The following is an 18522-nucleotide window of genomic DNA, read 5'->3' on the forward strand; positions in this document are numbered from 1 at the left end:
GTACATCTTTTGAATAAGTGAAATACTGAAAAATTTAAAAAAGAGAAAAGGAAACACAATCTGTCTGTACATTTTTAAACAATCATCTATCACCTAAGCTTGCACTCTGGCTTCAGTATCCCCTTCAAGTTCTGCCTCACACAGGCACAAAAGAGTTGCTTAGTACTTAGTACATTTTTCTTTATGTGATTCTGATGGCATTATAACTAGTATTACAGGAAAAAAGTTGAGGCACTGTATCTAAAGGTTTATTTCCTATCGGTACACGGGGATTTATACAGCCTCCCCCAAGGAGAACACTGTTCAAATGCGATGTTTCAAATAATACTGGAAAAAGGAGGCTAATATTCGTCTACCAAATACATCATTAATTATAAAGTTCGCCCATCCATAACAGTTCTGGGTAAATTCAAGGCAAGCATTTTTTGCTCCTGTTGCTTCACTGGAAACCTCTCCTTATAAGTTGGCTTTTTAAGATGTATATAGCTTAAAAAAGAAAAGGTGTAGAATCTATACATTTGTATACATAATTCTGTATAGGTGGTTCTCATAAGACCAGTGAGAATACCAACCAGGGAAAATTTGCTAAAATAATTTGTTTAAAATGTGCCATAAGTTCTTGGATTACAAGTGATTTTATTTATTAGGCAGTCAAACTGCTTCCATTTAAATAGTATCTGACACACGTTGAAGTTGAAAAAGTGCATCAATAAATGGAGTCAATGTATGCCTTTATGAAAACGTCCAAAAGTAATTTCCTATCAAGTAAGCACCTTGATAGGATAGAGCATTGAATGTGCCAAGTGTCAGAATTTTGTTAAAGTTCGAAAGGAGTCAAGTGTAGATTTTTCCTTGAGAGTACACCTTGATTAGCTACACAAATGCAGACATAAGTAAGACACATCCCCTTGTCCCCACTGTCGAATAAATTATTTCAGAATTAGACACAAATTTAAATGCAACAAAGTGACATCTTTTAGAATACATGCGACTTACCCAGGAAATGATGTATTTTCAACATAATTTTGAGAGTAAATGATATTTAGCTATGCTTGTGCGTTCACAACGAGCTGTCCACCTGCAAATTTCTTTTCCTTTTTTTAAATTCAAGAAAATATTTAAAGCAGCTCTCGTAGAAGTTTATAACATTTTATATAAACATTCTTAACTGATCTATTTGTAAACATTTTAATGGTAATTCTCTTAGCGAACACACAATATATTCATAGCAAACCACATCGCATTTGATGTTTTCTTCATAAATCAACGGTACCCAATGCAATTTATCTTTTAAAAAATGTTTTTGACTAAACACGGTTCTGAGTCGCTAAGAAATCCACAAATAAGCACCTTATCTCTTTAATGACTTGCTTAGGCTTCCCTATATTTACTGCTTAATGATCGGAAACATTTAATTTTCAAAGTTTCATTAAAAGCCATCTACAAAGCTGATGGATAAGCAATAGTGATTCGTGATAGAAGATGTGGGAAGCCATTAACCTACATAGGTACCAAGGAGAAAAGTAAACATAAGAGAATACTTTTTTGAAGACAAGTCTCTTCCTATTTGTCATTATTAAACTCCAGAGCATCTGCTCCAAGTTTGATCTTCAATACGGATATGAGGCATTGCTGCCTGGAAATGAAAGTCTAAGATAAGGTAGGATTCTTAAGAGATCTTCATGAAAAAAAATAACCCAGGTTGCCATTTACTGGGAAGGGGAAATCAATACAAAGACCTAGAAACTTGTGAAGAGAGGACATTTTCTAGGAATAGGTCATAGTTTATCAAGTTTCCTCTTTTGCAATGTAATTTACTTGCTAATAAGACCAACCGACTGTACCTGAAGACTGCGTTATCACAATGAGATTTTAAAATTCTCTCCTCATTTCTTGTGTGCTTGAGGTTCGCCAGTTTATTTTCCCCCAGCTCAGACTGGGTAGACAAGGTCGATTTAAAAGAAAATGAATGGTTTCATGTGCCTCTTTATTAAAAAACAAACCACCCCAAGTCCCGCATTGTGTATGCCTAGAACATTCAAAGGTATTTCAGAAGCAGGCCTACCGTTCTCCTCATCTGACTTATTTTCGTTGTCAGAATCAGTCAGTGTTAGGGCCGAGTTTTCACGACTGGACAGGCCGGAACTGCGTCTGGATTTCATCCCTCTCCCCCACAGTCTGATGGCGTGTTCTGGAGACATCCCTCCCTCTGTGTCGGAGTCGGCGTCAGACCCTGTGCTCAGAGAGTAGCCCTGGTGTAGGATCCCCATGTCGGAACAGTAGCCGCTTCGGTGCGGGGAGGGCTCACAGATTCCCAGTTCAGCAAGTGTGAAGTTAGTTCCTAGGGTGACAGCAACAGAGACCAGTTAAGATTTGTGAAATGCTTTACAAAGTTAAAATCTATTCCTACGGAAAGCAGACAGACACATTTGCCATCCAAAAAATACGCCAGATTGCCATGGTATACAGGAATGGGTCTTGGGCAAGAGTATTTAGGCCACTGGGGTAAATTTGAGAGCAAAAAAAAGTAAACATCTAAGATTAATTTCAATCCTAGGACAGAATGCTCAGATTTTATTTCAAAAAATTTTAAGCATTTATTGTTGTCTAGGTAGCACCATGTAGCTGAAAAAGCACTGCATTTATAATAAAAGCTAACATAAACCAAGGATTTACCATGCTCCAGGCATCTCTTATTTTGCAACTTTTATATTTCAAAATTTTACAACTTTATGAAGATGATAACGTTATTGTAATCATTTTGTAAATGAGGAAACTAAGGAACAGAGAATTTAAGTGACTTACCCAAGGTCACACATCTAGATTGTAGCAAAACCTGGATCTGATTCTTGAGCAGTATGTCTTCATGTCAAAGAAGCTTAATCCTCCAATAAATGTGAGTGGTGGCCAGGAGACCTGGGTATCAGTCCTAGCTTCCCTCTGGTAAATCTGATTGTGGAAATTCTCTGACTCCTTGAGTCCCAGTTTTCTTATCTGTAAAATCTGGGTATTAATTTCTTAAATTCCTCTCAGAATCACTGAGTGTCTTATACGTGATAATATATAACTTTATTTTTTTTGGTGAAGCAGATTGGTCTTGAGCTAACATCTATTGCCAATTCTCCTCTGTTTGCTTGAGGAAGATTGTTGCTGAGCTAACATCTGTGCCAATCTTCCTCTATTTTGTATGTGGGATAACACCACATACAAAATGAGCAGTGTGTGGGTCTGTGCCCTGGACCTGAACCCATGAATCCTGGGCCGCAGAAGCTGAGTGCGCAAACTTAACCACTGCACCACCAGGCCAACCCCCAAAGTATTTTTTTTAAATGAGTATGTGTAATGTGTTACTTAAATCAGCATCCTATGGATGAAGTCAGGCCTTTTGTTTTTAAATGATATCAAACCATTCCTCTTTGTTAATACAATTTAAAACCACAGGTAGGTTTCACCAGTGGAAATGAATGTGTGTGCTTTTGGGATGTGCAGGGGTGGGCACTGAGTTTGATGGGAAGAAGAAGAGAATAGGTATTTATTGAACACAGGGAAATGTTACCATGTATCAGGCATGAGGCCGGGCATCTTCTAGCCTTTATCTCATTTAAATCTCATAATAGTGCAGCAGCGTAAATGATGACCACTTTACAAAGAGGTTAAATACTGTGTCCAAGGTCACATCTGGGCACTCTACTTATTGACATATAAAACTGATTCTTTTGTCTTTAAGCCATTTATGGACAACGAAAAAACGCAACAAAGAAATGCACTTTTATGCCCAAAGTGAAGAAAACCTTATAAATAACCCCCAAGCCCTGGGTTGACTCACTCTATGCATACTGATTATAATAGGGCCATTCTCTTATCCAAAACCCTGATCTAACTTAACACTCTATGATGGTTCACATACATGATATCATTTCCCAGGCTTTATCTTAAAAGCATCAAACAACTCTTTACATTGACCTGGTGTGACTTTACTTTGTAATAGACACAGGTATTTTTATTCTGAGGTTTTACTCTCCTTTCTTCACTGCACGTTGAACCTTATTTGGCTGTGTAAATGGAATCAAACCCAATTCTGTATATAATTGTCTCTGCAGAGTGAAACCTAGTCATTGGAGAGCTAACCCAAGGAGAATTCCTGTGAGCATGGGGTGATTTCTTTCTACGTATGTGGGGAAGAGAGAAGTCCTCACTGCCATAAGCACAGATGTTTTTTTTTTAGGAAGATTAGCCAATCTTTTTTTTTTTCCTCCCCAAAGCCCCAGCACATAGTTGCATATCCTAGTTGTAAGTCCTTCTAGTTCTCCTATGTGGGACGCCACCACAACATGGCCTGATGAGCAGTGTGTAGGTCTGCGCCCAGGATCCGAACTGGTGAACCCCAGGCCGCTGAAGCAGAGTGCACGAACTTAACCACTATGCCACCAGGCTGGCCCCAGCACAGTTCTAAGTCTGTTATTTATTCCCTATGCACAGCTTATCATGCTGTCTGATATTCTCTGACCAGTGTACTCTGTTCCAAGTTGCATCCTTCATAATTAGGAATTGTCTCATAATTGTACACTAAAATGTATATTTTAGTTTCAATAGTCTATAAAACTAAAGTTATTGAGTTCACGTATGTCTGATATTATGATTCTTTTCTTTCTTGTTGCTCTTCTCATTCTTAAGTAATTGGAAAAAGTCCTTTAATATTAGCATTCTCTCATCTCGTCTTTAGAGCTCATGTTCATTCTAGATAGTCATGAAATATATTGCTTCCTTTTCCTACAACAAATGAAAACAACCCAAAATAAAACACATGTTTTTATTCCACCTGTGGGAATTTTTAGCTTTATGATTCTATTTGAAATGGAAGATGTATGTATTAAGGCAACTTTTCTGATGGTTTTCCCACACCTCATTATCTGGAACTGGCTTCAAAGACCTCCTCAGGAGAAGACAAACATCTGTGTGAGGAAAGGAAGCCTCAGTTTCAGAGCATCCCAGGTGCTTTTCAATCTGGGTACGAGGAGTGATGGGCAGTCAGCCTAGGGCGTGGGAAGCTGCGGAATAAATATAGTGCCCCTTCTTTGGTTATCTTCTTCCTTGCTTATCACATTTACTTGATGATAAGAAATTAAAATATTATTTTTCTGTTAAAACAAACTTGAGATCATCATGGATCAGGTAAAATTTGCATAAATTTTTTAGGTAGCCACAAATGATATAAAAGAAAAAAGCCCAGTTCAAGAGTTTCAACATCAAGCTTATAGCCCCCAAGCCGAAAATGAGCAACACTGTAAAGAAAATTGGAGGCACTGTACTGAATTCACCAGGAAAAGGTATATGAGTAAGTTCACACTGACTTATAGAAAGGCAAATTGTCCTGTACAAATAGAATTATTTCCTCAAAAATATTACCATCTAAACTCCTCATCTTCATCTTCATATAGGACCACATCTCCCTAATGCTACCTGTTCCCCACAATTCTTACTTTAGTACTTTTCTGTCCTCAAGAAGTTAAAGAATAGGAACCTCATTCTAAGTACCTGAGCCAGATTCTGGACCAAGCCTTTCCCAATTTTGCTGGCTTAACGTTTGAAGCCGGAGAGCCATCTACAGAGTAGAAAGCAAAAGTTGGTCTATCATTTATTAAATCACTCAACAAATATTTATTGTTTCTAGTGCTGTGCTAGGCATTGGGGATACAACAACAGTGAGCGTTATACAAATACAGTCCATGACATTTACAGTCTAATTGGGAAAGAGACATTAAGCAAAGAATCACATAAACAAAGCACAATCTACACAGTGATAAATACTATATAGGAAAAGGACAAGGAGCCATGAAAGGTCATCTAGCGGTCCAAGTCTTCATCTTTTCACAGCTCGCTCCCTAGCAGTTCATCTAGTGGTAGGCTCACCACGTTGAGGGACTGGGAGTTGCTCCATGAAGAAGTTACCATGCCCCCTCGAGTTGGCTCTTACCATACCCATCTTCTCAAACATTCCTCTATATGAATTTATCTCAGACAAACGTTTTTCACGTAGTTCGTCTTACACGATGAAGCCCTCATGTTATACCCTTCTGCTCAGCATGTAAATAGTATGGGGGAGTTTTAACATCATGTCAGCTTACTATTTCACACTTACTTTGCTTATTGGTAGAAGACTGATTTTGCTCTAATTCATAATGCATGGTTATACCTTTAGTAAGCTCAAAGGCAACTTTGAATGGAAGAGAGAGACTAGTCATTGTGTGATTCTCCAAGATAAGGTTTCTAGTGGAAAGCAGTCACCACTTCATTCCTTCCTTACTACTGTGCAGAAGGATAAAAAGAGGCACATTACTTCAGGATGCATGGAACACAGGTTTACCCATTATCTGCCTCCACCCTCCCTGATACCACTGATTAAAGCAGATGTGGACGATGTATCAAAGTCATTTCATCTCAGGTATGTGTTCTATGGCTGCTGCTAATAACCTGCCCAGTGTGGTCCCACTGGATTTTATCAAAGCGACTCAATATTTTCATAGAAGAATGATTACACAAAATCTATGATATTTGCATCAGGAAATTTTAGTATAATTTAAGGCATTGGGAGAGATGATTATTATCTAAAAACTTAGGTGATCAGAATAGCAAAACACAAATCTATAAAAATAATTCTCTTGATAAGCTCCTTTTGCTTTATCTTTTTCTTGACCATAACCTCAATGTATAACCCAAATCCTTTCCAAAACTTTTTAGAGAGAAATTTTGCAACAGATATCAACTGTTGTCCTTTGACCAACTAATTTTATTTGGGGACGCAATTCTAAGGAAGGATATGTCAGCACATTGTGATCATGGCTTTATTTTCTAAGTATTTAACCAACTTCTCACACTTTGAAATAACCTTTAAATAGGAGAAGCACATATGTCGCTAAGTCAGAATTATCATGTCATGGTAATACCAGGGAATACAAATAGCACTGAAAATGTCAGCGTTTGAACAGATTTTCTACTATGAGGGCAGGAAGATAAAAGTTAACTGTAGTAATGGGGGGGTACAATACGGAAAATTTTCTTATCTAAATGTTTACTATGTGAGTCCTCTGAATTTAAGAGAAGAAATTTTACAGAGAAGCAAACCTTGCTATAACATGAAAATAGTCACCAGTGATCATTTATAAAATTAACCCCCACCCACTTACTACAAGTTTCTCTTCTTATATCAACCACTATATCAATGTCTGTCATTAATTAGTCACTGACAACAGAAAGCAATATGGCGCTAATCTGAATATGGTACAGCTGAAAATCCTAGACAGTACACATAAAAACCACATAAAGAGAGTCTAGAATTTGAGAAGACGACTGATCGAGGAGAAAACAGGCCTATTAGGGTCCTGGGGCCTGAAGAAGGACATAATATTGAGTTTCCTGGGTGGTTTTTTTCCCTCATATATCCCAGACATGGTGCTAGAGAAAGCTGCAAATTGGAAATACCAATGGAAGCAGACAAAACAAGCCAAAAATAAAGTCTACTGTAATGAGGGGTCCCTCCCACCTCCACCAACATAACAGGAGGGAATCAGAGAAGACCGAGTGGTGAACCACAACTTTCATCCTCACCCACTGGTAATGAGCCTTCCCTGATTCCCGCACAAAGGTGTCCCTGGAGGCCATGAGGGGATCCTGGACTTGTATCCCCACCCAGTGGCAACAAAGCACCCCTCCCTCTCCCTGCTGGTGTCAGAGGAGGATGAATGTTAAATCTAATTTTATCACCACTGGAGGACTCATGGGGAACTGTAAGGAGGTGCCCCTCTGCCTCTGAACCAGGTTGCTATCTGCAGATTCCTAGTGGGGAGTCTGAAAATCCGACTCAGCCCAGCAGCAAAGAAGCATCTCTTCCTCTTCCACCTCATCCCTCCCTGCTGCCTTGTCAAAGAAGGCAAGCAAGGGAGCTGGACTTTCACCTCCACCAGCAGCAAGCCTCAGTGTCCCACCTTCCCCACGGGCTTGGTGTCAGAGGCCTGCTGAAACAGAAGATTTAAATAAGATCCAGAGGTTTTTAAAACATAATACTTCAAATGGCCAGGACACAAGAAGAAAACCACTCATCATACGAAGAACCCAGAAAATCTCAACTTGAATGAGGAATGATAATTATTTAAATAAAAGATTAATGAGAAGCTCTTAGGAAAATTAATGAATATATCAAATATTTTTTGCAAAATATGACCTTCTGTGATCATGCTGCAAAATGCAAATCTAAAGTTAAGGATGTAATATTGTACAGGCAGACAATTTTGCCATAAAATGGATATTACGCCCAACACAAAAATTGTTATTCTTTGTCCTTTTGAATAATTATAGCATAGTTAGAATAACAAATTGTATTAAATATAAAGTAAAATACATTCTTGATAATCAATTTTACTTTCTCAAGATAAAGTTGCAGTCAATTACTTTTACTATTTCATATGAAATACTGGTTCTTTTCTAAACATTGATTCCTTTTTTAAGTGGCCTTTTTCTAGGATCATTTATCCTAAGACAAAGAGAATCTCTTGTAAATAAACATGGGTCACTTTTCTTGAGCAAATGTTAGAGTCTATACTTTAAAGTCTAGGATGAATATCGACTCTAAATTTTTCTAACAGGTATTTAAGAAAAGGATATAAATTATAATGATATAGTTTTTTTTCATCGTAAGTGAAATAATTTGACCTGAAGCCTTAAGCTTTTGCAAAATGGAAAGTTTTCAAGAAAAATATGTCAATTATAGGTGATAAGACATAACTTTCAATTTGTTTGATTAATCAAAATATATCACAAAATGGTTACCTTATATTGAATATCCATATCTTATATTTAAATTTTGAGCAATCATATTTGTATAATTATATGTAATTTAAATAAACAAAAATATTTAAATTTAGAGCAATTATAGATATGTATAAACTACACAAAATAATCAGTCCAAAACAATTTCCAACATTGTCTAAAACATTATTGTCTTACAAATCTAAAATCTACATATTTGTCTATGCAATAACAATTTTGAAAGCCACCAAAACAACTACTTATGAATACTGATGTTTTATGCTTGTGTATACTAAAATTCCTCACATAAACTCACTCTTAATGCCCTTCTAAAGTTCATCTGATTTTACACATTTAGATATTTTCCCAAATGTTGACAAAACTGTTCACAAAGAAGCCTGTGGCTTAAAACTACAGAGTAGGTGTACAAGCATTATTATTCACAAGATTTACCAAATATTTGTATTTCAAAACTGCACTTTAAGAATCACAATTTTCTTTTATGCATAGCACCTAAGGTGTTAATATTTTATTTCTAAACTTTTAGATGAATTATTTTAATCTCTATCTGAATGTCTGTTTCACAACTTTTACAATTTGTAACTAGAATCATTTCAATGTAAAGAAACACTTTCCAAATCAACGGGGCACCGAAGACAGGGAAGATTCCAATATCTAGGTTGCTCTGTGAGCTTTATAACTTCAATAAGAAAGGTGAATGTGGCATTCTTCTCTGATATGGTGGCATTTTCACATTCCAACCTGCACAAAACCCAATTTGGAAAACCCAAAAGCAGCTACCACAGCAAAAGGTTCTGCTGAACCACTGCCAGTTCATAAATAGAAACGAAATGTCCAGGAACCTAGCTGGCTAGAGACTCTTTTCTGTTGATGAAAATTCCAACAAGATTAAAAATCAATTCCAGTATTAAAAACGGTACCAAGCAGTTATCCTACGTAAGAGCATTACAAAGGTGTGCAGTCATCTGACCACGTCCGACTCTGCCTCTACATACGTTGTTTTTAATCAGAGGAAAATAAAAAAAATAAAAGGACAATCGTGAGTGAGCTAGCTGCAGTAGTCTAGCTGTCTTATATTTGAGAACGGCTATCACATTAGCTTACGTTTACTGAGGACTTCACAATGTGGCAGGTACTGTTCTAAATGCTTTTATATAGTTTTCCAATTAATAGGACAGCAGCCCTAAAAAATAGTCACTATATAGTCTAGGATTAAAGTGGGAGTTCCAGGGTCTCTTTTAAAAATACTCATTGACAATATAGTCTTAGGATTAATTACTTCTGATGAGTCTCCATTTATTCATTTATAAAATGGGCATAAAAATAGCAGCCACCTTCACAGGGTTGTTGTGAGCACTGAATTAAACAAGGCAGCTAAAAATGCTTAGAACGTTGCCTGCCACTGAGTAACCACACAACAGATACAGCTATTACCATGATCATCAGTTTACAGATGAAAAAACTTGCTTTATTATTTTTTTGTTATAGGATTATTAACTCTTTCTATTTTTTCTTGAGTTGATTTTGAAAGTTTTGGAACAATAAATTTTCTAGGAATATGCCCATTTCATCTATGTTTTAAATGGATTAGCAGGAAGTTAGTAAGTGTTCCTGAGTCCTTTTCGATTTCTGCTAGTAGTATGCTGTCTTTATTTTCATTCCTGACGTTATTTATTTGTGCCTTCTTTCTTTTACTGGATTAGTTTTGCCAGTGATTGTTTTTGCCTTTCAAAAAATAAATTTTTGCTTCTCTGATTCTATCTACTACCTGTATATGCTGTTTAGTTTATTAATTTCTACCATTCTCTATACAAATTATCCCTTTCTCCTCCTTTCTTTGAGTTCATTCAGTTGTTCTTGTCCATATCTTTAAAATTTGATTCTTCATGTCATTGTGTTCAGCCATTCCATTCTCTTTTTTATTATAAGCATTTCAGGCTATACATTTCTCTCTAAGGACCACTTTCACTGCATCTCACAAGTTTTCATCCATAGCATTTTCACTATTGTTTAGATCTAAATATTTTCATATTTCTATTGAACCTATTTATTGTTTCCAAATGTATTGGTATATTTTGTATATATTTCTCTTTTGACTTCTAATTTAATTGTATTTGGCCAGAGAGCATGATTTTTATGTTACTAAATCTTCGAACAATTTTGAAATTGTTTAAATCTTTGAAAAAATTTCCAATTGTTTTATAACCTGATAAATTTTGTAAAGCATTTCATGTGTATTTGAGAAGAACACATGTTCTCTAATTATTGAGTACAAGATCCTATATGCATTAATTAAATGAAATTATTAATCCTTTGTTCAATTCTTCTACATGGTACTAGTTTGCTGTTTGTCTTATGAGTAATTGAAGTATATATGATGAAATTTATCATGGGTGTTTCTCCCCATAGGTTTATTAATATTTGCTTTATGACTATTTAAGACCATATTATAGGTATATACAGGTTTAGAATTATTATAGCTTTCTAATTAATTGAACATTGTCTCATCAATATGTAGTGACTCTATCTGTAATAAATATTTTTGAGATAATATCTGTTTTTTAATATTAATTAATTTTACAAGGGATTTTTCCCTTTCATCTAAATTGTCATAGTTTATGACAATAGCTTTGAATATGCGTAGGATCTATAACAATACCCCTTCCTTCACTCCTGATTTGGGGTATTTGTGTATTCTCTCTTTTTTTCTTGATCAGTCTTGCCAGAGTTGTGTCAATTTTATCAGTTTTTTCAATGAACCTGCTTTTGTCTTTCATATTTTCCTTTATTGTTTATTTTATATTTGTCTATTTTTTGCTCTTCTCTTGATTGTTTATTTATCCCTACTTACTTTGGATTTCACTTGCTCATTATCTTCTGGGTTCTTGAGGTAGAAATGTAGATCACTGACTTAAAAACAATCTTTCTTTATCTCACACCTATAATCTTTACCTCTTTAGATGACTCTCACAAATTTGGACATGTTGTCCATTCATTGTCATCCAGTTCCAAATATTTTTTAATTTCCCTTATACTTCTTTGAAGCGTGGGTTACTTAGATGGGTGTAATTTTATTTCCACATATCTGGGACTTGTCTAGATTTCTTATTGTTATTGATTTCTCACTTAAGTACTTGATAGACAGAGAACAAACTCTCTAGGATTTCTTCTTGAAATTCAATGAGACTTACCTGGTAGCCCAGAATATATGTTGCTGAATGTTCCACTGAAAAATAGAGTGTATTTGAAAGTTGTATGCAGTGCTCTATAAATGTCTGTTAGGTCAAGATGATTAGGAGTGCTGTTCTCTGTACTTTTACTGACATTGTTTGGTCTAGTTCTATCAGTAACTAGGGAAAGGTTAAATCTGTACCTAATTATGGGGTTTTTTCTTTCTCCCTTTACTTTCGTCAATTTTTCTCCTCCTCTTCCTTCTCCACCTTCCTCTTCTTCTTCTTGAAACTATTAGACATACACACTTTCATATCTCCAGGGTGAAGTGGCTTTTATATCAATTTCAAATATCCATCTTTTTCTCTGGTAATACTCCTGATCTTGAAGTCTATTTTGCCTGATGCAGAATAGTCAAGCCAGCTTTCTCACATTTATTGTGAACAGTAAGCATATTATATGTCTATTTCTGTTCCTTTACTTTCAACTTTTCTGTGTCTTTGTATTTAAAACATGTTTCTTGTAGACAGTATATATTCGGAACTTGCTATTTAAGTAATCTGATTATCTTTTCCTTTTAATTATTGTGATAGTCCATTTATATTAATGTGATTACTGAGATGGCTGGAGTTAGGCTCACCATTTTGCTGTGTCTCCCCTACTTGTCTCTTTTTTGTTGTTCCTCTCTGTATTTCCTTTACTACCTTCACTTGGGTTAATAAACTTTTAAAAATTTCATTTTATTTTTTCTATTGGCTTTTTAGCTCTCTCTTCACATAATTTTTTTTGTGGTTGCTCTAGGGATTACAATATGTATGTTATATCAGTCTCTTTAGAATTCTAATTTTACTTGATAGCTGCTGTGCCTCCAATTTTTGTGAATTCATGGCTTCTTTATTCTAACAATTTCTGAACCATTGCCTCTTTAAAATTTACTCACTTCCATTCTTTTTATCCTCTTCACTAATTAAACTAAGTACCATCCTTCTTCTCTCTAAATGTCTCTATTATATTTTTAATCTCTTTTCCCTTTGTGCTGTCTCTTGCTAATTTTTCCTGGTTACTTTTCCAGTTGACTAATTTTCTCTTTAATTGTGCCTGATCTGATATTTACTGAATGCAATAAACTTTTTGATTTCAACAATTATCTATTTCATTTCTAAAATTTGTACAGCTTTTTAAGCGTTTCTGTTCAGTTTTTCTATTATAGTCTTACTTGCTAATTTGCATATTATGCATAGTTAAAAGTATGTATCTGACAAATTCTAATGTTTTAGGACATTAAAGATCAAAATCGTTGTTCTTTGATTTGCTTTCCCTTAATTATGAGAGTTTGTTTTCTTATGTACTTAATTATATTTAATTTTAGCTGACTTTTGGTTTATTTTAATTTTTGAAAATCACAAGAGCGCAAATTGAGGATTCTTGCTTCCTGAAAGATTGTTTTTGCTTCTGTCCAGGCCATGTGATACTGTTAATCACATATCTCTTTTCAAATTTATGCTTAATGCCGGAATTTCAGTTCCGTGTCCCCCTTCTTGCTTCAAGCCCAAGGTCCAATCTCCCAGTTGCAGTTCTGATAGTAGCCCTTGCTCTCAATGAGCTTGCAATTCAGTCTTCAGATTTCTGACTTTAGCTCATTTTTAATTCTTATTTTGTCTTAGCTGCTGAGAGATTTCTCTTACTGTGACTATATAGTGGTTGTTTTGGTCAAACTATTTAATATATCAATGTTCCAATTCTCTCGCCTGTGAAATGGAGGAAATTACAGCAGTGCTTGCCTCATATGGTCATTGTGTCAATGCATATATATAAAATATATTTAGAATATTTCAGAACAAAGTAAGAAGTCAATAAATACTAGCCAGTATTATCAATATTATCATTATTATGTTACTAGTAAGTGTAAAACTAGAAAATGATGGGCATGATTCCATTTTCAATTTTTTTCTACTCCCATACAGATGAAATATGTTTTCCAGTTAAGCTGCATATATTTAGGTATATTTAATGTTTATTCCATTAAGTAACGTAATATCCTACTTTCTTAAAGCATAAAGAATCTTTGATATGTCAGTAGAGAAGCTACCGACATTAACTGAAATTTTGACAAAGGCATATGATATTTGCATTCTTAGCACTCCTGAAGGTCCCTGTCTCCATCATGCACTTGATGTTTTGAAAACATTTTGACTTTCCCATCACTGAAGGATTATTCCAGATCTCAGGGGTTAATTAACTCGTCTTCATTCTGACATGTAGTGAGATGGATAGATCACAGTCTACCAGCAGGTGAATACACGTATAGCAGACATTTTGCTTCAGTAACTAATCAGAGTCTACATTGTCACCACAAATATTTGGAGACAAATGTTAATGATATACTCTTGTTTGTAAATCAATTCCTTTAAATCATCTGCTTCATCACCAATTACCTTTAGGATTTAGATACTTGTCTAAAACCATGTTAAGCATCTAGCCACTGAGCTTGTAGAAAATGGCAAGACTATCCTGGTGCCTTTTAGCATTTGTTAAAGAGGGAGAGGATAATTGAAACTGAGTCAAGAGTTTTCCTTTTCTTCCTTTCCCACCTTGCTTCCTGTGTTCCAAACACATGTCGTAGGTTACAAATACATGTAAAGCCCTAATTACATTTAGCATCTGGCAGCTGTTGACTTACAGAGAGTTGTTGAGTCACATAAACTCAAAGTGAAAATGAAATTCAGGAATAGAAGGCAGAAGCTTGCTCAATGAGAGAAAAAAAATCTTATGTCATCACAGCTGAAATACTCCACCATCAGCACTATTACGCTCATGGTATGACTGTTGCTGTAACTAATCAGTTTCAGCAATGCCAGAGACTAACTCGCCACTAGAATACACCATTGCCAGTGTGGGTAGAGCCATCTACCAAAGGGTCTCACCTGCATTACTTTCAACACTTGATGGATAGGTTCACTTGCAATGGAGACGCAGCGTCACAAGCATTTCAGTATATCTAGAGGCATCAACTGATGACTTTTTAAAAACAAGATCTTCACACTATCCACTCAAAACTATCACCAAAGTTAGATGTGTTAGATAATTTAGTTCATACACTGCTTACTTTTGGAAGAAATAACGTTTGGAACAAATTCCTGAGAATTTGTTGTTCCTAAGAAACTAGCAAGAAGAGCTACAAACACTCGTCACTATTTGCCACATAACAGTAATTTTATGAGCAGCGAATTATCAGAAATAACAGTATTGGTCTTAATAGAGATAGATCTCAAAATCCAAATGTCAAGTTACAAAAGCACAATAAGAAAAATATAACGAATGCTGTATGTTGCTCATAGATACAGACATAGTAACAGGATAAATCTGAACTGGAAAAATATACACACAATTCTTAACAGCAATTATTTCTTAAGATGCAGAGAGAAGAACGCTATGTGGGGGAGGGGGCAGGAGGAGGAGAGGTTTTGAAACAAATTTGACAAAATGTTAACACTTGTTAATTACAAGTTATGAGTATTGAATACTTTATTCCCTGAACTTTTCTGTGATTTAAAGGTTTTTTTCTAAAAAGTTAAATAATTTAAAAATAGAAGGCTTGGACTAGTCTACATCCCATACTTTAAAATATTTGTGCTATCATCATTTTTCTATTAAGCAACATCATTCAAAATTTTCCTGTTTGTATTTTGAATTAAACTACAAAGAAATGCCTCCACCTGCATATCTCTTTAAGTTCCAGTCAATCAAGAATAAAGTTATGGGGCAAAAGTAAACCCAACCAATGGATAAATAAACTGTGGTACATCTAGACAATGGAATATTACTCAACAGTAAAAAGAAATGAGCTATCAAGCCATGAAAAGACATGGACGAATCTTAATTGCATTTTACTAAGTGAAAGAAGTCTGGAAGGCTGCATACTGTATGACTCCAACTATATGACTGGGGTTGGGCAGGGGCAGATCAATAGGTAGAGGACAGAGCATTTTAGGGCAGAGAAAATATTCTGTATGATATTATAATAATGGTTACATGTCATTATACATTTGTCCAAACCCATAGAATGAACACCAAGAGTGAACTGTAATGTAAACTATGAGCTTTGGGTGGTTATGGTGTGCCAATGTAGGCTCATCAGTTATAACAAATGTTGATCACTCTGTTGGGGCATGTTGATAATGGGGGAAGAGAGTATAAGGGAAATCTCTGTGCTTTCTACTCAACTTTGCTGTGAACAAAAATTGCTCTAAAAAGTCTTAATTCTTTAAAAAAGTAAATGCAACCAAATCATTACATGATAGATATCCTGCCAGGAAACTCACGTACTTTTCTCCTTGGAGAAGGGCTCTGTATATGTGGGTTAAGAATACTTCAGAAGCAAGCAATCCAGAGTTTGAATCCTTACTCCACCACTTCCGGTTTGATCACGTGCAAGTTAACTGATCCCCCCACCTCTGATCTTCAGTCTCCTCATTTATAAAATAGGTCCAATGATATCTACACTCATAAGGCTATAGAGATAAAGTTATCTATAGCCCATAAAACACTTAGCAGTGTACCTAGAACATAAGAGGTACTGAATAAAATGTTTTAGAAGATATTACAAAGTAGTAGAAACAGCAGCAGAAACAGTGGTAGAAATTTTCAGACCCTCACTCTTGTGGTCTACATTCATTCCTGACATACATTGTTATCTCATTACCCTACTCATAATGAGGCATACCACAAGTAGAAGGACAGCTGACCACATGGGTGCAGACATGTAAATACATGAGAGGAGACCTAAACCTAAAAGACGGGGACTCTAGGCAAGGAGAACAGAGGTAGAGAACTCTATTCATTCATTCATTCATTCAATCATTTGATCAATATTAAGTGCTTACTAAGAGCTAAGCCTTGTTCTAAGGGCTTGGGAAATATCAGTAAACAAAAGAAATAAAGATCTCTGTCCTTATGGAGTTTATATTTTAGCCAGTGTAGACAGACAATAAAGAGTTAATATAATGAATAAGTTAAATACTTAATATCTTCAAAGGCGATGAGAGCTATGAAAAGTAAAAAAAGAAAGTAGAGTAGTGAAAGCCATTTGTGGATATTTTGAATAATTTGATCTGGGTGACATTTAAACAAAGACTTGAAGGAGTTGAGGGAGTCAGCCTTTCCAACATGTGGGGCAAGAGGCAACCATCAGCGCTATGTCCCAGGGAGGAGCATGCGCTGCAGGTTCCAGGAACACCAAGAAGGCCTTTGTGGCTGGGTTGAAGTGAGCAAAGTTGCGACCATAGGAGAAGGGGCCAGAGAGGTAATCAGAGCTGAGTCCTGAAGGTTGGGGGCGATTTTAAGAACACTGGCTTTTACTCAGAGTGAAATAGAAAGCCATTGTGTTGTTTTGGGGGAGAGAGGTGACGTCATCTAATTTACATTTTTAAAGGATTGCTCTGACTATTGGGTTAGAATACCAGGGAGAGGAAGCAAGAACAGAATCAAGGAGACCACCTAGAATGCATTTGTAAGAGAGGACTACAGCCCATTCTGGATGAAAGCTGTGGCGTGGTGGGCAGAGTGGGGTTTCCTGACGGACTGCAAGTAGGGTGTGGTAGAAAGAGAGAAGTCAGAAGTGACATCAATATTTTCAGACTGAAAACTAGAAGGAGGGGATTGCCATCAATTGCCATGGGAAAGGCTACAAGAAGAGCAAGTGGTGTGTGTGTGCAGAAGATCAGGATTTCAGTCTTGGAAATCTGAGTTTGAAACGTGTGTTAGACATATAAATGGAGATACTGTGTAAGTAGCTGAATATAAAAAAGACAGGTCTGATAGAGGAGATATATTTGGAAGTCATTGGCATATAGATGCTATTTAATGCCATGGAACTGGAACCATCACCAGTGTGGAATAACTGTAGACAGAAAAGAAAAAAGTATCAAGGACTGAGCACTGAGTCACTTTTATATTCAGAGTTTGGAACAAAGAGGAGGCAGCAGCAGTAAACGAGTAAACAGCGACTAGTGCAGCAGGAGGAAAGCCACAATGTGTGCGAGAATACAATCTAAGTGTATCAAACAGGAGGGAGAGAATAACGTTTCAAATGTCACTGGGAGTCATTAAAATGAGAACCGAGAACTGACGGTTACAATGTAGCATCAGGGTAATCGCTGGTGACCTGTGCAAGAGCAGTTATATGGAGGCATATGTGTGACAGTCTGCTCGGATTGTGTTTATGAGAAAAGAGGGGAGAGGAATCAGTAGCAATAAGATAGACACCCCTTCTGAGATGTGCCGCAATGAGTAAAGGAACGTGGCAGTAGCTGGAGGAAGAAATGGGTGAAGAGAAGTTAGGAAAAGTCACAGCACACTTGTGAGTTGGTGGGAGTGAAAGAAGGGTTCATTTAAGGGAGAGAGAGGTGGGAGAATTCCTGGGGCAACATCCTTGAGTAGACCAGTGGGACTCTGATCTGGCACGCAAATGGGGGTTTCACCTGGAGGAGCAGAGATTGTTCATTTCCAGCCACGAGCAGGAATGTGGAG

The 18522-nt window shown here is 36.2% G+C and overlaps 1 protein-coding gene across 10 annotated transcripts in view; it reads right to left on the minus strand.

Moving 5' to 3' along the window:
- TENM2 (teneurin transmembrane protein 2) overlaps positions 1-18522 on the minus strand; it is a 1160613-nt gene that overhangs the window by 809220 nt on the left and 332871 nt on the right. For all 10 annotated transcript variants that reach the window (XM_070517111.1, XM_044777697.2, XM_070517110.1 and 7 more), the window contains one exon: positions 2066-2341. In XM_070517111.1, coding sequence (XP_070373212.1) covers positions 2066-2341 — 276 coding nt within the window. The remainder of the gene's footprint in view (positions 1-2065; positions 2342-18522) is intronic.

Source organism: Equus asinus, chromosome 9 (assembly GCF_041296235.1).
Source record: "Equus asinus isolate D_3611 breed Donkey chromosome 9, EquAss-T2T_v2, whole genome shotgun sequence".
NCBI lineage: Eukaryota > Metazoa > Chordata > Mammalia > Perissodactyla > Equidae > Equus > Equus asinus.